This window comes from Trematomus bernacchii, unplaced genomic scaffold (genome assembly GCF_902827165.1).
Source record: "Trematomus bernacchii unplaced genomic scaffold, fTreBer1.1, whole genome shotgun sequence".
NCBI lineage: Eukaryota > Metazoa > Chordata > Actinopteri > Perciformes > Nototheniidae > Trematomus > Trematomus bernacchii.
In genome coordinates this window covers 2,650,013-2,671,135 of record NW_022987477.1, presented here as the reverse complement: position 1 = coordinate 2,671,135, position 21,123 = coordinate 2,650,013, and the positions used below count along the sequence as shown (strand labels likewise).

The window sequence follows — 21,123 nt, the reverse complement described above, 5'->3', positions numbered from 1 at the left end:
CGAAGGGAAATAACCCTTTCTCTCTTATTTAAACATCTGGTTACACTAAGGGCACTGGGATGTATTTCATTGAATCAGGATTACTGATTATTGTTTTGTTCGTTATTTATAATGCTGGTAGGAACGTCCTGTACTCTGCTGCTGGATCAGAAATGGAAAACTCAGCCAAATGTGTCTTTGTTCCTTCATCACAGGTGAAATACAACACTGTCTTTAATTATTCACAGGTCACGTGGCAAGTCCTTATTTACTCCAGGAGGACATATTATAGTGTATGTCAGTCAGTCTATCTGCAGTAAGGTCTCAGTTGTGTACAGGAGGGTGTTTTCCCTTTAGTGGCTCCAATGAAGTTTTATTGTTATATCTAGTTTTGCAAAGTTACTTAGACTATATTTATTCAGCAGTATGTTGAATGTATAATATTATTCATACAACATACAATTGAAATGGGCTACTTCAATTATTGTTCCTTGCAAAAATCCTTCTCTTAGGAATAGAGAAATACAAATTGAGTCGTAAAAAGAGTGCAATCTGAAATCCTATTTTTATTTTATTCTGGATTTACTATAAAATCACCTATAGTGACATTATAATTTAATTTTTTTTCAGACTTTACGTCTTCAGTGTATATGAAATAGTTAAAATAGAAATAGGCATGATCTCACACATGACTAACTGGGAGGTCCAATCATGACGTCATGACGTAAACAGTTTGGGGGCGTGGCCATATGACGTCTCCCTCACCTCCATCAGCGGAACCGGATCCGGACCAACCGATAGGACCAAACCCGGTGTGAGACAGTTTTAACACAGACCGGTCTCTGCGGTTCTTCTGGAGACTTCCACCGCCCACTGAGGGTCATGTAGCTCCGAGAAACCCCGAATATAGCAGCTGTTACCGGGGAGAAGACTTCCGTAGAGAAGCCCGGTGTTCTCAAAGCACCAGCATGTTCAGGTATGTTGACGCTTTTAGCATTTGTTGTGTGTTTCTGCTGCCACATTTAAGAGTTTTTAAAGCAGTTGTCAGGTATGATAGGTGAACATATGGGTCAACTGTGACAGGAGACGGGCTGTCAGGAGACGTTAAATATGAATAACATACCTGTCAACTCAAGAAAAGCATAATAGTTCATGTATAAGAGCAATATTTGTATTTGTAGTGTAGGGAAATGAAGTGTATGGGTAAAAAGTATTCTACAAACCTTAATATGTTAACTAATATGTCCAATGTCCTGTTCATAATGAGCCTGCCTGACTAAGTCCATGTCAACTTTTAGGTTGACATGACAGTTATTGAGATTAAAGGGAACGTCACCTCAAAATACATTTAAAATATTTAAAATATATAATAAATAATATATAATAAGTTATAGTGTCATTTGAGCAGAATTTGTAATAAACAGTACATTAAACCCAGGGCTTGATAATGGTCCTGTGAGGCCCCTGGGCACAAGTCCTAACACTGAGGGGTTTTAGGCTTGGAGACCCCCTGACATCCAGCCATGATGTATTTGATATGGACATATGGAGGGTCATGCTGAACAGGAATCCTTTGATATAACCTGTAAAGGACTTTTTTAAATGACAGTTCAAAGGTGACTTTCTCAAACACTTTACAGGTAAATCTCTTGAAATATGACATTCATCATCCTGAGCGGGAATCATCATTAGTGATTAATCAGCTCACTACTTAATTGATTGAACAGTGACTGTTTTGTCTATGAGATGTCAGAAAATAGTAAAAAAAAAAACACAATTTCCCTCTACTTCCAAAGCCCAATGTGTCATGTTTTTAACCACTTTTTTGAAACCTAAAGGCACTCAGTTAACTATCACATACAATTAAGAAAAGCAGAACAATCTCACAGCGTAAAAGCTTAAAGTACCAGCTATCAAAATAGTTGGTAATAGTCTTCCTACTGAGCTACATCCATCCTTCCTGCAATTCAATATATTTTGGGAGCTTTTCAATGCCCTGCAGCATTTGCAAAAATTCAAAAGCACTGTGTACCGTAGAGAATCCCTTAGTGTTAGGAGAGAGCTGCTGAGCTCCACTGTCACACTGCGAGTTCTTTTTTGTGTAAAGGAGCAGATGTGTTAGTGGATGCTGAACACATTTATCAGTACATGCAGCCGTTTGTCTTCTCTTTAAAGACTTTACTTCAAAGCTGCCTTGAAGAACTCGCCAGGTAATTGGTATTGACCTTTTAACCAACATCTGAGGAATAATACTAAAACACAATGATTGATTGCTAATCAGAGGCTCATTTAACAGCGCCAGATCCCCAGAGAGGTCTAACTGAGCCGAAGCATTAATCCCACTTAGCGGTTCACTACGCCTGTGCTCGGAGATGAAGGGGACACTGAAGACCGGTGATTGTTATAAATGCTTTCAATGCCTCTGCTCACCTCAGCTCAGATCCATCAGTGGGACGGTTCAGCTCATCAGTAAAGCGTGACAGATGTGTGACAGATGTGTGACAGATGTGTGACAGATGTGAGGGTGAAAGGTGGACTGGGTAGGGTCATATAGGCAAGGTCTGTTCGCAATGTTGCATGGTGGAAATCTGTTTGATAATGCTTCTCCAGCTGCAGTTTATTTACAGTACGAGTCTTTTACTGTGGTTTTATCTATAACACAACTGTTGATAATGGTTCTAATGTGGTTTTTTTTAGGCTGTAAGGCTGTCCATCATGAAGAAGCGTGGTAAAAAGCATCTGGAGGAGGAGGAGACGTTGTGCTGCTGCGAGTATGTGAACAGACTGGGGGAGCGCAGCCATGTGGCGGCCTGCTGCTGCGACTGTGAGGACCTGGACGACGCCTGTGACCGGTGAGGGACATATCCATCCATCCATGTACAACTGATCCATTACTTATTTTTTTCTATGAAAAGTGAGGAAACAGTCACATTTTGTCCATCACAGTTATTTAAAGTGCTTGTTTTGTCCGATCAACAGCCTGAAATTCAACTATATTCAATTTACAATGATATTAAATAGCAGAAAACATGAAATCCCCAAAGTGGAGAAGCTCGTACCAGCACATGTTTGACATCTTTTAGCTCTGCGTGGCAATAACAATGTTGGTCTGTTGGTCGGTCGATCAGTAGGTCAACCACTTTGATCCAAACTGAAATATCTACTATTATGCTTTTTGGGTTTTCCCTTTCCTGTAGTGTGTAATAAAGGTTTCTGTGCACAAAATATGAACCTGAAGATTATCAGATTACGTCCTCTTCAAGTTTTTATTTTCTCTTTCAGGTTTCTAAAGAGGGAGTCTCAGAAACCCGAGTCCCTGTCTCATGTGGCTGCAGTTTTCACAGACCGGATCCGAGTGCCCTGGCTGTGGGGAGGGGCTCGCAGAGTGGAGCTGTCTGTCATCCCTCCTCTCATCCTCCTCCCGGTGCTTCTTCACATCGCTGCCCTCCACTTCCTGCTGGGCGTGGTGTCTCTGATCGCTCTGCCCGGCCTGGTGCTGTGGTACTACTACTCCACCCACCGCAAGAAGGGCCGCACGCTGTTCTTCCTCAGCCTCGCCCTCTTCTCCATCGGGTACATGTACTTCTTGTTCCTCACCGAGGTGCTTCCCCGCGGGGATTTTGGTCTCTTTCAGCCGGCTGTTGTAACTTTAGGGGTCATACTCACCCTGGCGGCGCTTTTCCACACCAAGAGAGACCCTGGCATCGTGCGGCTGAACGTAGAGGACGTCCACAGCACGGTGACGTATCACAGCCCTCTGGCAGAGAGAGACTCTGCTGTGAACGGGGGGAAACACGACGTGACGATGACTGTAGCCAACAGGGCGGAAACGGCGAAGCATGGGGAGGCGGATCTGCAGGAAAGCGGCCGTAGGAACTGGTGTCCCGTGTGCAAAGTGGTGAGACCCCCCAGGGCGGGACACTGTCGGATCTGTGGCGTCTGCGTCCGGCGTCTCGACCACCACTGTGTCTGGTGGGTCCCCTCACAGAGCCTCTCACTCCGCCTGTCTTCACTGATTCTCCCTCTCTGTCTCACATCTCAAACTCTGAGGTCTTCTTGTTTGTCGCCTGCTCGTCTTTTCTGCACAAGTTTTTCAATAAATCTAAAAAGACTGAATGGGTGTTTGTCCTGGTCACACCTGTTGTGTCTTTATTAGCCATATGTGTGTGTTGTGTCAACATCACACTGATGCAGCTACTATAAACAGTTTCCTGCTTTCATCCTATGTGTTTAGTGTACGATGTAAGATGTTTTGTCAGCCTGTGTGTGTACTTGTGTGTTTGTGCGTCCCCTCCCTCGGTGCCGGGCAGGATAAACAGCTGTGTGGGGCTGGCCAATCACCGCAGCTTCCTGCTTCTGCTCCTCCTCTTCCTGTCGACGTCGCTGTACGGGATCAGCCTGGTGCTGCGGAGCGTGTGTCCGGATCAGCTCCTCCTCACCGCCCTGCTGTACTGCCCCGGGGTCTACGACCAGTACAGGTACTGAGAAACACTCTTTGAACACTCTGGGCTGTAACTTTAAAGGGGACCTATCACGCAACTTTGTGATGTCTTTTATACATAAATATGTGTCCCCGGTGTGTCAGGGAACTCACGCAGCGTCAGAAAATAAAACCCTCTCTTTTCCTCCATACCCAAATCTCTAAAAACGGGGCTACAACGGAGCTGATCCAGATTTGCGTCTGATATGACGTAATATCTGAAATGTGGACCCACGGCACTATCAGAAAGTTGCTATCAGAAACAATGCCCGACTGTTTTGGACGTAATATGGTCGGTGTTTACATTAGCATCGCTAACACTCAGAGCTAACCTGTACTGGAGAGCATGTGTGTGAAGAAGCAGGAAATAAAAAGGAACTCACCTTGTGGTATAACCGGCAAGAGAGAAAGCCTTTGAGCTCCATACTGTTTCAGAAAGAATCCTTGATAATCCATGATATGGCGTTTCATCACGGCAGTATTTAGTTTAGACAGTAGCTGCCGGGTCCCGCATGAGCTCAGACCCCTCCTTTCTTTTTTTAAAGCTTTATACCAAAATCAGCACTTTTGAAACAGGAAGTGAAATAGAGGGATATGAGGCATGGCTAGAATGGGTGATCTGTTTGGTATTTTGAGCAAAACACTTCATAGACATGTTTTTTATATATTTTTATATATCTGAGACCTATGCTATTGCCTAAAAATAGCATGATAGGTGACCTTTAACATTAAAGTCACTATTTACCTTATTCTGAAGCTCCATTAGTCTGCTGAGACAGGTTTTTGCCACAAAATGACTCAGTCCCCGTGAAAAACGCTTTATTGTGTTGTTGCTTTAACCTAAGGCTGAACAGAATAATCAGTCAAAAAGTCAACAATTATTGAAAACAAATAAAGATATAACTATTTTAAAAATTAAAAACATAAGCAATAAGCTTCAATCAATATTTGTTTCAAAAACAAGAAACTTGCTCTTGCCCATCAAAAAGAGAGACACTTAAAAGGGGTGTGCAACAATTTAACAGCACCATAAATTACATGTATACTACCACAATCACACAAAATGATATATTTCATTGCGTATACAAAATTAAGTACAGCTTTATTATCATAAAGTATGATAAAAGACACTCAAAACTTTAATTAAAACCTCAAAAGAAGCTTTGAATGTAAATAAGTATATCCTATATTTTCAAATGTAGAAACTATATATGATAGGATGTTACGGTCTTAATAAAGGAAGTAGTGTGAAGACTCACCTGTTTCGACTGCATCTTTGCTAAAAAGCAAATAATATCTTCTGTACGCAGCACTTAAGCTAATGCAGTAGCACTTAAACTGGTTGGGTTTATAGATAGGACATGTACCTGCAGGATACATACTTTTGAGTTGAATGCACTTTTTGAAAGTCGCTTTGGATAAAAGTGTCAGCTAAATTCAATGTAAAGTCATATTACATATTGTACTGACCCATATGTATTGACCCTCTGGTCTCTTGTCTGTGTTGCAGCGCTGCGCTGTGCTTCACCTGTGCGTGGTACAGCAGCATGGTGTCCTGCGGGCTGCTCCACCTGCTGCTGGTGCAGATCATCAACGTCAGCTTCAACGTGACGGAGCGCGAGGCCCGCCTGGCCCTGAGAGAGAAGACCGCTCGCAGCTCCTACTGGGGGCTCGTCGTGGACACCGGGGTTTACTCTCGAAGTTTCCGTGAAAACTGGGCTGAGTTCATGAGCATGGAAGAAAAACTGAATCCCCCAACCCCCCTCCTCACAGACCTGGTGTAAGAGACGCTGATTTTAAGTTCTTGTTCATGTCCACTGGATGGCAGCATGGCTTCTTTCACTTCTGATATCTTCTCACTGCAGTTATTGCAAGTCAACAAAACATACATTCTCTTCCCGTAATGTCACTCACAGCTGGTATCTCCTCCATGCAGCTGTTTGACCTTTACACCTGTCATCCGTCTCTCTGCCAAATAAGATAAAAAGCATTCCTGCACACCGCCTGTCGTCCCAGGACTTCAATATTGTCTCTATGTCTCCTCTACACTCTAGTGCCTTGCTGGGAGACGGACAAAAACGAGACTGAGTAATGTGTCCTGCTTCTCGTGGAGACGTTTTCTCGGCAGCAGCACAATGACGACGAGTCCCGCACAAAAACACCGACTGGACGTTCTTTTTTCTCCAGGAACTCTTCACAAAAACATTTATCCGCCTCACTCGGACTTGGATATTTTTCGCCGATGAATTAAACATCTCAGCAGCTCATCAGGCTGATTAAAGTTTTACAGCTTGCATTAATCACAATGATTGATCGGTTAGTTATAAATATATGAGCAGCTACTTTTTTATATCAAGCTGGTTCAAACTCCTGCATGGAACAGCTCTGGGAATATAAAAAAAAAGTGAATAAAGCACATAAATGTCACCTTGAGAAGTTTCCACTATCGCTGCTTTTATTAGAGCATTTATTATTTCCTCCCAAAGTTCTATGGGTACATTTTATTTGTATTAAATGAACGTGAGAACGGTGCAGTCTGTGTTTCCTCTCCAGGGCTTTGAGGATGTGTGAATGGATCATCTTAAGTGTGTGTTTCTCCCGGAGGCTTCACAGCGGATGTGAGCAGAAGTCGGGCAAGATGGCAGCCACTCTTCGTCCCAGCTTCTCCCTCCTCTCCTCCCTCACCCTCTCCCTGCGCTGCAGACAGGGAAGCTGCCTCCAGGCCTGCAAACATCTCCGCAGCACCCGTCTGAAGAGGCAGGCAGATGGAAGAACAGACGGGGGAAACAAGTGAGCAATGAGAAACTGAATCGTAGCGACCTGTGGGATCACAACACCTAATGAGTTTTCACTGAATGTCACGGCTTATTGTCAATGGCAGCCGGTGGGAATGTACCTGCAGGCCGTTCTCATTTATCGGACCACACTTGAGAAGTCTATAAACACATTCTGCGTCAATGAGGGAGAATTTAATCGAGTTGGAGCAGTGCTACAGACATCCAGAATAATGCTCATATGAGGCGTATTCACAACCTGAATGTGTTCACTGATTAAAATGTATTATTTAGAGGATTCAATCTATTTAAATGGACATGTAAAAAGCCACAAAACAGACTTTTTAGCGTTGCACTGCTTCTGTGTCGGTGCATCACTTTGCTCACTCTGAAATATGTAGTATTGGGTGGTTCTCCAGCACATTAGTATCCACAGTGCCCAGAGGAGCCATCTTTAGTGATCCCAGACCTTCCTCATGCGCCATCAGCAAGACAAAGTCCCCATTTATCCAGAGAATATCTCAAGCCCGACAAGATAGATGGCAAAACTGACATTTCTGGTTCCAAGACAATGAACCCTAATAACTTTGATGATTCGCTCACTTTTCTTTTAGCACTCTATGTGGTTTTAAGGTGAAATGTCTTCACAATGAGTTGTTGGAGAAAAGGTTTTATTACGGAAAATACTTTTCATTAATTAGCCTGACTAAGCAAGCTTTAAACCCCACGCTTTTCCTGCTAGTTCAGCCGTATTGAAGTTTCTACCACGGCAGCCAAACCCCCAAACTGACTCCATTAATCAAAATATGAACACTTCCAGCTAACAGCAGATTTTAGGCACTGATTTTATAGTTTTAATATAATGCAAAGGAGGTGCAGGTTGAAGACAATGCACTGCAAAATGTCTTACGCTGTTTCATTCTGGTAAAGGGGCCTTATTATACAAATCTTTAGGTTCATATTAGTGTCTCTACTGGGACATGTCTCCATGCTTTAATGTTCAAAAAGCTCTTTCTCATACTGCCAGTCTGCTCTGATTGGTTAGCTGGCTGTCTCTGTTGTTATTGGTCAATAGAAGTGCAAGTGTTACATAGTGATGTCTCTATGTTCTCGAAGTAAACAAAGGTGTACAATGGAGGCGTTTTAGGCATGGGGGGCAGTGGCGGACTGGTCATCGGGACAAATCCCGATGGGCCGGTACTGAAGTGGGCCGGTCGGACGATGTGGTCCCCCCCCGTTGACAATTTACTAGCGGTACCGAAGTGGCCCGGTCGAGAGTCCCGGGCTGATTTTTAGTCCCAGTCCGCCCCTGATGGGGGGGGGGAAGTGTGTGGGAATGACAGTGAAGCCTTTGCAGACCATTTACATGCACTAAAACCTATATAACACACCAGAGGAAAGGGAAAACCCCAACAAATATAATAAGGCCTCTTTAGAGTTCACTGGGCATTGTGTTTATCCTGGCCAACTGTAGCCAAACTGCTTTAGCGATGCATTTCATCTCGTAATTAATCAAGCTGTTAATTTGACACGCTGTTATCTGGTTATCGCTGCAGCATGAACACAGTGAACATATGGTAGAGTCACGGACCTGTCATTGTGCTCCTGACGGTCCCTCTGCAGCAGCCTCTCCTGGGTCACATGGTCCAGCAGCGCCAGCAGAAACCTCCTCAGAGTGCGAGCGCGGTGGAAACGCTCGGCTCTCTCCTCCTGGATCATCCTCCAGTCCATCAGCTGAAAAACACACCACGCTCACTCAGAGATAGGCGGCATTTTCTGCTTTGTTAGCAGCAAAACAACTGTTAGCAAGTTAAAGTGATGAGGTTGGCACTAGCTTTAACAAGAAAACCATTATTTTGTAAAAGCCCGGGCTCTTTAAAGCATGATTGAGTGCGGGGAGAAGAGATTAGGAAAAGGTGATGCTCTAAATCACCGGCAGAAGATGGGGAAGCTGAAATCCTGATTGAATAACTGAATGTGTGTGTGTGTGTGTGTGTGTGTGTGTGTGTGTGTGTGTGTGGGGGTGTAAATACACACTCTTTTCCAGCGACTTAAGCTCCTCCGAAGCAGAAAGTGCCGGTGCAGTCGGTCAGCGCGAGCTTCTTTCTGAGACGAGGACTCTCTAGCTGATTGCTGCCAGCGCAGTGTGCTCCGCCTCAGGAGGGAGAGATTGTGATGAGTGTCGGCCAGCTGGCGGGAATTGAAAAGAAAAGTGTTGGTGCACGCTGATGAAGGCATCCAAACTCAATCATATGGGCCAGGCAGAAACAATGGATCACATGTCTTCGAATGCATCTCAGATTTAACAAAAGGGTTTGTATCTATCTGTGAAACATGTATGCACAACGAGTATTGATGCTGTGCAGAGAGGGGATCATTTTGAAGATGAAACAACACTTTTATTTCGAGATGTTCTATCTGCCTGTGATTTTCCCAGCAAGAGGAATAACAAACTACACCAGCCAAGAACAAAAGGAGAAATAGATGAAGGGCCACATATTCTTCTTATAATTCAATCTTTAAGATGTTATTTATGGTGATGCTATTTCGAATCAGCAAGTTGGAGTCCCACTGCAGTCAGCATGTCGTTGTGTCCCTGGGCAAGACACTTCACCCCAAATTGCTCCTGTGGGGAATGTCCACAGAACTGAATGTAGGCTATGTAAGTCGCTTTGGATAAAAGCGTCTAACAAATGACATGTAATGTAATTTATACTTTATAAAAAAAGCACACCCTTTTTTTATAGTTAGGACAATAAAAAATGCACGTATAATCCTCTTTAAATCATTCAAATTCAACACATATTGGTCTTTATACTCAGAAATAATGAAATAACTGAACAAGCTTCTTAGTGTGAGGAAATGATTATGTCCACCACTCCTCCGTGAGCGTCGCCTTGAGATGATAAAGAGCCTTTCACAGTCACATTGTGTTTTAGTGAATGTCTGCAAGTCAGATATCAGACTTTTTATTATTCAAACCCACAGTCTACCTGGACTTCTCCTTTTGGCTTATTGCAATTCTGCGGGAGCCGGTGTGATAAAAGCCTGAAGCGCTCCTTGCACAGTTTTTCTTTTTCAAATAGGATTTTAAGGTCAGGCCAGGGTCACCCAGCACCTCCACGGGTTCTTCTAAATGTTGAGTCAGAGGCCTGAGGCGGCTCAAATGTGTCTGACGGCTGAACACAGGTGCTTCACCTTTACGTTGGCCCGTTGGAGCTGAATGAAGCGTTTCCATGGCGCCAGGCCTCGCCGCAGCAGCAGGTTTTTGAGGTAGTGTTGACGGGCGATAGAGAGGAGCTCCTGTTGCCTTTTCAGCTGCCTCTGTTTCTCCTCTTCCCTCTGACACACAGGAAGAAGGGACTTTACTCATTAGATTTGTATACCATACAAAAATAGGAGAAGTTACAACAAACTTGCTTCCTCTGTATGATACAAGGAAATAATTTGAAAACCTTATGCATGAAAGAAAAGACACCAACACTGCATCTACGTACCCTCTTGAACATTAGCTAGATTTAGATCCTTTACGTCACATGTGTCAAACTCAAGGCCCGGGGGCCAAATCAGGCCCGTGGTGGATTTAATTTCGGCCCGCAGGATAATTTTTAATTGCTATTAGATCTGGCCCGCCGGTATATTGCACGCACACCTTCACTCCATCCTGAGGGTCTCCTCCGCTCAGAGCCTGAGCCCAAACATTGATGACCTTGCACCCAAGATGAGATGCCAAGTATCTGAACTAGCATCACAGAGCAGCAAACTGAGTTTACATGGATGTTTCCTTCTGCACTTTCTTTCTTGAGACAACAGGGCATGTTTGGTTTTTTCTTTGAGGGAAATAGTTTTGTTGAAGCTGTTGTTGGCCTGTGGAAAAATGTAATCATAAGAAATGACTCTGTAAAAGCTGCAGATAGAGCCATAAGAAATGAATGCAACTGATTATTTCATGTTTAATGTTGTTTTTATAGGCAATCATTGAAGCTTTGTTAGTTCCAGGTTTAATATGTGCAATAAGTTCATTTCAATAAGTTCTGCAATAAACATTGAACCAGTCCGGCCCTCGACTAGTACCCATTTTTTAAATTTTGGCCCACTGTGTATTTGAGTTTGACCCCCCTGCTTTACGTAATCAATGAAGGGCCTCCATGTCTTCTCAAACACGCTGTCTACTAGACTTTAATATATAGGACATCGTCTCCAATGGGACGCCTGACAGCATCCATCGCAACCAATGAGTGACACTTGGACTTTGAGCCTTTTTCAAAAAGAAATGCAATGCAGGTTTTGGCGTAGAGCAAGCTGAGGTCTTTACATGTTCGTTTACTATCCAGTGAATCTGCTTTGAAATGATCTAAGATTATTGAAATGTTTCGCTACGACATGTCGCTCAGTGTTACTACTTCCTGTGTTCTCACAACTGCGTCCACAAATCGTGAGCCTCACCTCTCGTTCCTGTCTTCTCTCGTCCCTCTTCCTCTCCGCTGCGTGGCGTTTCTCCTCCTCCTCCTCCCGCTGCCTCTGCTCCTCGGCGGCTTTCATCTCAGCCTGGAAACAAAGTCAAATGAAATTATTGTTTCCTAATATCGTTCCCGACAATCCCTCCTCGCTACTCATCCTGCAAAAAAAAACAGTCTGGTGAACAGCTCATTAATCTTTTACCAGTTTTTCATTCTCCTTTTTTCGCCTGAGTTCCTCGATGTCCTTCCTTCTCTCCTCGCGTTGGCGTGCACGCTCCTCCATGGCTTCAAAGGAGCAGGAGAGAGGTCAGTTAAGCACAAGGTATTCCTATGTGGCACAGAGTCTCAGGAGTGTATATGATTATGTATGTTTTCCATAGACTGTATATATAAAGATGTTTTCACATTCTGAACGCGTAACTCCAAGTGCTTCAATTGTACAACTTTAGGCTTTTATATGCAAATGTAACGTCGCCCTTATGCGTGATGCAAGGTCATGCAATTTCTCTCACAGAAGAACTACAGCGTTGTGTGTTTGGGATAACATAATGTAGGCCTACTTTTGAATATATGTGAGTTTGTGTTTGTCTTTTTCAGGACCTTGCGGACTGACCCGTGATGATTTGACAGGGTCGAGTCTGCTGCCTGACGGCCTTCTTTGAGGAGAGGCTGACGGGTTCTTCAGTCGTCCTCAGTGTCCTGTAAAGGTAACAGTCAGAAGCTCAGAAACAAAGGCCTGTCACAGCTGTCTGCACATTCACATATTCCCGAAGCAAATTGTATTCAGACGGGTATTCGGCTTTAGGCAACCTCAAACGACATTCATTCATAAATCTGTGAATGGACTTCCGTGAAGGGTAGAACTTTTACTCATGGAAACAGTGTTCAAGGTTGTGTTCTGTAATCCCATTTCTATCTAATTACAGCAACCACGCATTTTCAATTATATTCCGTCCTCTCTGAGCTGGAAAAGCATTCTGTATTTTCTTTGTACCTACACCTTGCATTTAATAAGGAAAGATATAACAGATAACCCCATTCCACCTCCTGGAAACAATAACTATACCAGACATTTGATACGTTACTTTATTGTTTCTGTATGATATCCTTTCCACCCCCGAGGTGCAGGGAGACTTGCAGTGTGGAAGGAGAACGGAGCTAATGCAAGTGATTTTTCATCATCTGAAGACAGTTTTAGAGCGAGTTCATGTGGGGCATGGAGGTATGGGCGCAGTCAGCGTGTCCTGGGGGTTTTGCTGGGAGGGAATTGAATGGACAGGCCGAGAATATACACACCATATAGTTCTGCACACGTTCAGAGGACACCTCCACGTTCCCACACTCATGTCAAAGCTTTCAGTATTACATTATTGAGCTTTTTCATACAATCTGAGTCATAAATGATTTTTATGGCACAATAAACAAGGTGCCAAAGAAAAGGAGTCACGACAAGTTTAGATTTATGCCAACTGGATCGACTTTGTTGCTCAAATTTGAACCACTTTCTATGAGTTTTTCCCTTTTGTTCAAAAGGTTGAAACCAGTGGCTTTATTTTAACGGTTCAAATTCATTTAACGTTGACTTTTGAATCAGTTATAAGCCATTACTGAAGTCCACTTAAAACATGACCTTCTAGAAAACTCCCAAAGGACATTTCGACACTCATTAATTATTCACATTTTTAACCACTAACTTTTACCTACTTTTTTACCTTTAATTATGACTGCTAAACATTATGAAAGGAACTTTAGCATGGACTTTTTTTGGAACGTGTCACAGTTGACGTTTAGGCTCATTTAGTTGCTACGGTGGCTTTCAACTGAACAATAAGGCAGTAGTGAATGTTGCAAATAAAAGCCATTAAACACAGCTTATGAACGCTTCAATTCCACATTTCTCCATGGGCCTACCTCTGCTCTGTGGGCTCAGAGTGGTTGCTCTTTGGTCTGGATTCTGCTGTCATTACTAGCTGTGTGAGCTGTGCAGTTTTCTCCATCTCCAGCTCCAGCTCCGCCACGCTCTGCTCGTCCCTCAGCCGTGAGATCTGCTCCTGCTGCTCCTTCAGAAGCCTCCTCTGTTGGCTGATGATCTGCTGCTGCACGGCGTGTCTGTTCTCGAACCTGCTGCCCGACGCCGCTGCACTTTTTGACCCGGAGAAGCTGCCGTGGAGCTCTGAGGCCGAGGGTGCTGCGTGGCGTCGGGTCGCCTGCCACGGCTGAGCTTGAACACCCACAGGCGTCTGATTTCGATGTACGGAAGAGTCGTCTGGGGCCAACGTTTTTGACCTGGGGTGACCTTCCTACAGAGGGGAAACCAGAACAGGTATGAAGATGGTATTGTTTATGAAAAAAATCCTCCTTTAGGTCTGAAAACCCAAAATAAATAACACAAATAGAGTACCACAAAATTGACTTGACTCCAGGAATCCTGATATATAAGCTGCGGGGCCCGAGAGGCGCGTATAGCCTCTTTATTGACCCCTCGACCATGAACTGCTCCAGCTCAATCTTATGTTCTGCTTCCTCTGTCCCTGGAGCTCTGTTCCACTATTCTGCACCTCTTATTTCTCTCTAGCCTTCCCTTCCCCTATATGTACACCGCTCTGCTCTCACTCTCCAGAGTTGTGAATATTTTAGCAGGAAAAGTTTTTCTCCCCGGTTAAAATAGTGATAAAAAGTTCCAGATCAAATCCAGTGCCTCAGTAATTTTAGCCTTTCGCATCACCCGCCAACTCATATGTGATTTTTCTCACCTTCTCGGTGATCCCCGGTTGTTTATGTTCCGCTTGTGGCTCCATGATTGGCTGAAAAGTTGGGCTCTCTTTGGCCTTGAGTTTGCCTGTTGATGCAGCATTTATTAAGGCAGCCATCTTGCTCCGGGTCTCCTGCTGCTGGGCCAAAAGCTCTCGTTTTTCCTTCTCCATCCGACACCAGAGCTGCCAATCATTCAGACATCTCCAAAGCAGCCGCCTGCGGTCACTCTCCACAGCCAGCTGGCATTGTCTGGAGGAAACCATCAATTAGTGCTTGGTTAGCATAACAGGGATCAGTGAGGGTCTATGAGAAATACTGTTATACATTTTAATGTGGGTTTAAAAGAGGCCCTATTATGCTTTTTGGGGTTTTCCCTTTCCTGTAGTCGTGCATTATATAGACTAGAGTATTGTGCCAGCGCTCCAACACATTGTACGTGATAGGCTAATTTAGCAGTGTTAATTTCGTCAACGAAAACTATGACGAAATGTATATTTAGTTTTCGTTGACGAGACGAGACGGGACTAAGGTGTTAATGGTGGACTATCGGACATTCAAAATGCAGCATATTTTCCCCCAAGTGTCCGTCTTGTCTGTCAAAATGCATCTTACATTCCTAACTTGCAATATCATTATTTCCGCTCTCTTCACTCCAGAAGAGCGATCTCCCTGTATCTCTCTGTGTACAACAGAGCCGGCCAGCTAACCAATCAGAGCAGTCTGGGCTCTGGTTTCAGACAGAGGGTGAAAAAAAGGTGCTGCAGCACAGGCAGTATGAGAAAATAAATAGCTTTTTGAGCATTAAAGCATGGAGACATGTCCCAGTAGAGACACTACATACTGATATACACCTGAACATCAGCAGGAGAGGACTCTTTAAAGTAGAGACACTACATACTGATATACACCTGAACATCAGCAGGAGAGGACTCTTTAAAGTAGAGACACTACATACTGATATACACCTGAACATCAGCAGGAGAGGACTCTTTAAAGTAGAGACACTACATACTGATATACACCTGAACATCAGCAGGAGAGGACTCTTTAAAGTAGAGACACTACATACTGATATACACCTGGACATCAGCAGGAGAGGACTCTTTAAAGTAGAGACACTACATACTGATACACACCTGAACATCAGCAGGAGAGGACTCTTTAAAGTAGAGACACTACATACTGATATACACCTGAACATCAGCAGGAGAGGACTCTTTAAAGTAGAGACACTACATACTGATATACACCTGAACATCAGCAGGAGAGGACTCTTTAAAGTAGAGACACTACATACTGATATACACCTGAACATCAGCAGGAGAGGACTCTTTAAAGTAGAGACACTACATACTGATATACACCTGAACATCAGCAGGAGAGGACTCTTTAAAGTAGAGACACTACATACTGATATACACCTGAACATCAGCAGGAGAGGACTCTTTAAAGTAGAGACTCTACATACTGATATACACCTGAACATCAGCAGGAGAGGACTCTTTAAAGTAGAGACACTACATACTGATATACACCTGAACATCAGCAGGAGAGGACTCTTTAAAGTAGAGACACTACATACTGATATACACCTGAACATCAGCAGGAGAGGACTCTTTAAAGTAGAGACACTACATACTGATATACACCTGAACATCAGCAGGAGAGGACTCTTTAAAGTAGAGACACTACATACTGATATACACCTGAACATCAGCAGGAGAGGACTCTTTAAAGTAGAGACACTACATACTGATATGAACCTGAACATCAGCAGGAGAGAACTCTTTAAAGTAGAGACACTACATACTGATATACACCTGAACATCAGCAGGAGAGAACTCTTTAAAGTAGAGACACTACATACTGATATGAACCTGAACATCAGCAGGAGAGGACTCTTTAAAGTAGAGACACTACATACTGATATGAACCGTAAAATGAGCAGTGTATATGTCCTCTTTTTCCTCTGTGGTAAAACGCAGGATTTGAACAATGACGGCCTTTCAGGGAACAACATTTCTGTGAACTTCTTGCCTGTTTTGAGCTCGTAGATCCTCCTCTGTTCTGGTCACCGCTCGCTGATGTTTTCCCGCCCACAGCACGGCCCGCCACGCCCGCCAGGCTCTCAGCTGTCGCTTCCAGTCACAGAGGGCCGTGACCTTCCCTAACCGCAGCCTTCTGTCCAACACCACTGAATACCATCCAGAGAAATGCCTCTGCAAACACTGAAACGACAGCACGACAGGTTGGAAATCACAATGAGACGTGTGCAAACTTCCACCCACAGCACAGGTACCGACCTTGAGACTACGCATGTCAATCATGGCTTGAATTTTCTTTTCTTGATACCGCCGCTCTGTGTCGTGCAGCAGCTGTTTTGTGGGCAGTGGAGGAGCAGGCTGGAGGCTCCTGGCTCCCCTCTGCCCTTCCACCCTCACCCTTTCTCTGGGGAATAGACAAACATGTACTTCTTATTTTACCAGGACCCTGTAAAGAATAGCAATCATCCCAAAAAGTTGCAAAATGATGCAAAAGTGCCCGTCAGAGCAGTATAGATTTTTGTATAGACCCACGTAGTAAAGAAACTAGTAAAAATTCAATTTCATGCCCTTCAAAGTTATATTTTTATTTTATTATCATTTATTTCATGGCCAGGCAATTAAAATGATATTCTATCAATATAGGTTTAATTGAGGAATTAAACGCCTACAGCTAGTCCAAAACGCAGCTGCACGTTTGCTGACTGGCCACAAAAAGTGTGACCACATCACCCCTATTCTGGCCTCACTGCACTGGCTTCCAGTTCGGTTCAGAATTGATTTTAAAATCCTTTTATTTGTTTTTAAAGCCCTAAATGGGCTGGCTCCGGCCTATATAGCAGAACTCCTCCAGCGCTACACCCCAGCCAGAGCTTTAAGGTCTGCTGACCAGCTGCTGCTGGTAGTGCCCAAGACCAGGCTCAAAACCCGAGGGCACCGAGCCTTCTCAGCAGCTGGCCCGAGGCTCTGGAACACTCTGCCCCTCCATGTGAGGTCGGCCCAGACCCTAGGGGTTTTTAAATCTAAACTAAAAACACACTTCTTCTCTCTGGCCTTCTAGTTAGAGCGGAGCACGACTCCTGACTTTTCCGTGTGTTTTATTTTTATTTTGTTTTTAAGATATATCTGTTGTAATTTATTGTCGTTTATTGTGATTGTAGTAATGTGTTTTTATTACATGTACAGCACTTTGGCTCGACCAACAATCGCTTTTAAATGTGCTATATAATTAAAACCTGATTTGATTTGATTTGATTTGAGGAGTATCATAAATGCATCAGTTTGATTTGCATGGTTATTACTTTTCTCATTTGCAGTCACTTTGTAAATCATTGCCAAACACTTCCCTCTGTTCTCTGAGGCTTTCCTGATCGTTATGATGAAAGTTGCCTGAGGGTTTATTTACAAAAGCCTTTTTCTGGTTCACACTTTGAAAGAGATTACAAGAGCTACGTCCAGGGACTCGTCCACAACACTTGTTTGGGTCAGGGATCTGTGTCTCTTCTCACTAGGTTACCATCAATCCATCATAGGAAGGGGGAAGAGGCAGGATCCCGATCGATGCAATCACACAGGAGTTAATCTCAGATACAGGGCGATAAGCACATCAGCAGTTGTTGCTGTGGATACCGTACCTCTGTCGAACCAGCTGTTCCAGGCCTCTCCGCTCCTCCCTCTGCCGCCGCAGCCTCACCATCTCCTGCTGCAGCTTCTCCTCCTGCTGCCTCCTCCTCGCCTCATCGCCTCGCTCCCTCCTCCTCGCCTCCCCTCTGGCCTCCCGCAGAGCCTCCCCCTCTCTCTGTTGCCTCAGCCTCTCTGCCTCCCGCCTCGCTCTGTTCTCTCGCACCTTCAACGGCAATCAGTGGCAATTAGTATGAGCGAGAAACACAGCTTGGGCGCCGGCAGATTCTCCTCACGGCTGATATGTTTCCCGACCCCTCAGCGCTCACATCTCTTATCTCGAGGAAGTCGTGATGTGCTCGGGTCACGTACCTGCAGCTGTCGAGCTTCCATGGAGACGATTGGGTTTCTGAACTTCTTCCTTGTTTGTCCAACATCCAGAACCAGTTCCTCCATCACCTCAGAGTCCAACAGCTCCTGCTCCATCAGGTCCTGGAGGAAGCTGTTCACAGCACTGTGCTCTTCCTCCTCCGCCAGGCAGTTATACAGATCTTTGCAGTTGTACAAAAACAAGTATTATATTGTGACCGTGTTGCAAAGCATACAATACACTTTTGGATTGATTTGCTGTCCGTGATTTGCTCCTATAAAATCAAACGTCAACATTTAAGATGTGGAAGTCACAAAAAACAATGCATTCACAAGTCATGTTGTAGGAATATGACACGCACATGTAGAGAAAATCTGAAATGGTCTGAAATGTTACGCTTTTATAAAATAGTCACTCAATGTAGTTGAGCTAATTTGTTTGTTAAACTAACTTTTGGCCAGAAAAGTTATACATTTGAAGTCATATGTTTCCCAAACTGTACCTTTACACATTTTTAGATAACCTTAAGTAACGCCTAAAATTGAAATTTGAAGAGGCTTTTAGGGGGTTTCCTTTTCTTGTAGTGTGTTATATAGGTTTATGTGCATGTCAATGGTCTGCAAAGGCTAAAATCCCAAAGTTCCTTGAACATGAGCATCATTTGTCCTCTTTAAAAAATGCATCTCCTTCATTGTGACCTGGTAGAGGATGAGTTTGAATCCACCGTGTAGTGTTGAGTCAGGGTTACACGATAGCTGTTAAATATTTTAAAGGCACCAACCTTTTGAAGTATTTAACTGCTTCAATTCTTAATTCCTATTATGTGGCTTGTTACGTCAAATCAAAACCTTACCGTTCCCATTAAGGCCGGGGAATTTGAACTTTTCTTGATTTATTCACACGAAGAGGCTAAACATTACATTACATGTTACTTGTTAGACGCTTTTATCCAAAGCGACTTACATACTCAATTCTGTGGACAATCCCCACAGGAGCAATTCGGGGTGAAGTGTCTTCCCCAGGGACACAACGACATGCTGACTGCAGTGGGGTTTGAACCTGTGACCCCCTGATCCGAACACCAATCCACTGCGCCACACGCCTCCCTAAACTAAACAGGTTGCATTGTTTTTGTCTTTACCATCAAAGTTGCTGTGGTTCAGGGCGGCAGGCGGAGAACTATCAGGGCTTCTCCTCTCACCGGAGCACCTCAGGTCATCGTCCTCCTCCACCTCCAGCTCCACACGCAGCTTGCTGTTCAGCCAATTAGCGAGCAGAGCCTGAGCTGCAATACATTATTAGTCTGCCACTGCTGCAGAGGCTCAACTCCAGGTAACGCCTCCCTTGAGACACCTATAATGATGTGTTAAAGGCTGACCTACCTTCACTATAAGCGTCATCATGATCTCTTAACTGCTCAGAGCTCTGTAGAGATTCAACTCGGCTCTTCTTCCCTGAATGAGGTTTCTTGTGGGTGAAGACTTCAGATACAGCAAACTCTGAAGCAGCCTCCACGCGCTGAAGACGAATATAATGATTATTATCATGATCCGATGTTATTCAATAATTTGGTCAATGCACATCCGTCAAAGCTGACATGCTTTTTTCAAAACCACACTTAGGTGAACTCCTCTCACCTTCCTCCATTGATCGATATCGTCTATCTTCGCATCATGCATCTGTTATAGGAACAAACAATTATTTGAAGTGTAAACCAATAGTTCAAGATAGAGTACAGGGTCAACAAAATAAACCCAGCCAAGCAAACAGACCCCCTTATTAGGATCTAAAATAGTCAGAAAAGGGTCAGAAAGACTCAATATTATTGCTTCTAAATCATCCATTACATTATTTACAAAATTATACCTATTTTGCAAAGTCTAACTCACTTATTTGTAGTGTGTGTGTCTGTTTGTGTTTATGGATATAACATTTGTTATACTTCCCTCTTTGCCAGGTTACTCTTGAATAGGAACTTAGACTCATGAGACTTTGACCGGGATAAATAAAGTATAACCTATAAATATATGGACACCTTGAGCTGTGGGAGCAGCGTGCAAATTGAGGGCTCAGCCATTGCCTGATGTCTGCGCCTGTGGATTATTTTTCAGAAAGCTTAGCCACTGCCTTAAATCTTCAGATTATTGGGGAATCATTTCCCAGACTTCCCAAACTCTGTGCTATACTTTAGCAGCAATTCAGCTATCTCTGTCTCATGCTGCAGAGAAAGGCCATTTATACGACATTTCTGAACCGTCCCCTGACATAAGCCATGTTTAATACATAGTATTAACACTGGGGGGCTTCTGCTTTATTCATGAATCCAATATGAGCCTTTTTACAATTATGTTGTTATCTCTGTTGGGGATGTAATCATCCTGAGGAAAGTCTTCAAATTGAAAATAGATTGAAAATCATTTCAAATAATTGCAAAGTGTTGATGTGAGTTGGGATGGATTATCAATTCCCTTTTTGAATCAGAATGAGAAACCCTACACCTTTAAATTTAACATAAATCCAGAGACCAAACCTACCTTGTCTGCAGTTTTACTCTCGCCAAGCCTCCTCCACCTGAACAGGTGAGGGTTGGGACCTGGGGATGTCATAGTCTGTTTAGTAATAGATATTTACCTCTGCTACTATA

At 43.7% G+C, this 21,123-nt stretch overlaps 2 protein-coding genes across 2 annotated transcripts; one reads left to right on the top strand and one right to left on the bottom strand.

Moving 5' to 3' along the window:
* Positions 1-771: 771 nt before the first annotated feature.
* On the top strand, positions 772-6,892 carry zdhhc23b (zinc finger DHHC-type palmitoyltransferase 23b). The gene is made up of 6 exons (XM_034149719.1): positions 772-955; positions 2,677-2,831; positions 3,262-3,951; positions 4,290-4,457; positions 5,970-6,239; positions 6,514-6,892. Exons 2-6 carry the CDS (start codon positions 2,695-2,697, stop codon positions 6,545-6,547), a joined length of 1,299 nt encoding a protein of 432 aa, XP_034005610.1. The 5' UTR covers positions 772-955; positions 2,677-2,694; the 3' UTR covers positions 6,548-6,892.
* Positions 6,893-7,038: 146 nt separating this feature from the next.
* ccdc191 (coiled-coil domain containing 191) lies at positions 7,039-21,085 on the bottom strand. Its single transcript, XM_034149709.1, is given in 17 exon segments — positions 7,039-7,208; positions 8,825-8,967; positions 9,271-9,423; positions 10,432-10,575; positions 11,680-11,781; positions 11,896-11,978; positions 12,307-12,392; positions 13,587-13,993; positions 14,447-14,719; positions 16,466-16,675; positions 16,751-16,895; positions 18,124-18,335; positions 18,482-18,660; positions 19,621-19,764; positions 19,862-19,997; positions 20,117-20,158; positions 21,014-21,085. Coding segments are annotated over 17 exon segments (2,673 nt in total). The 3' UTR covers positions 7,039-7,066.
* Positions 21,086-21,123: the final 38 nt, after the last annotated feature.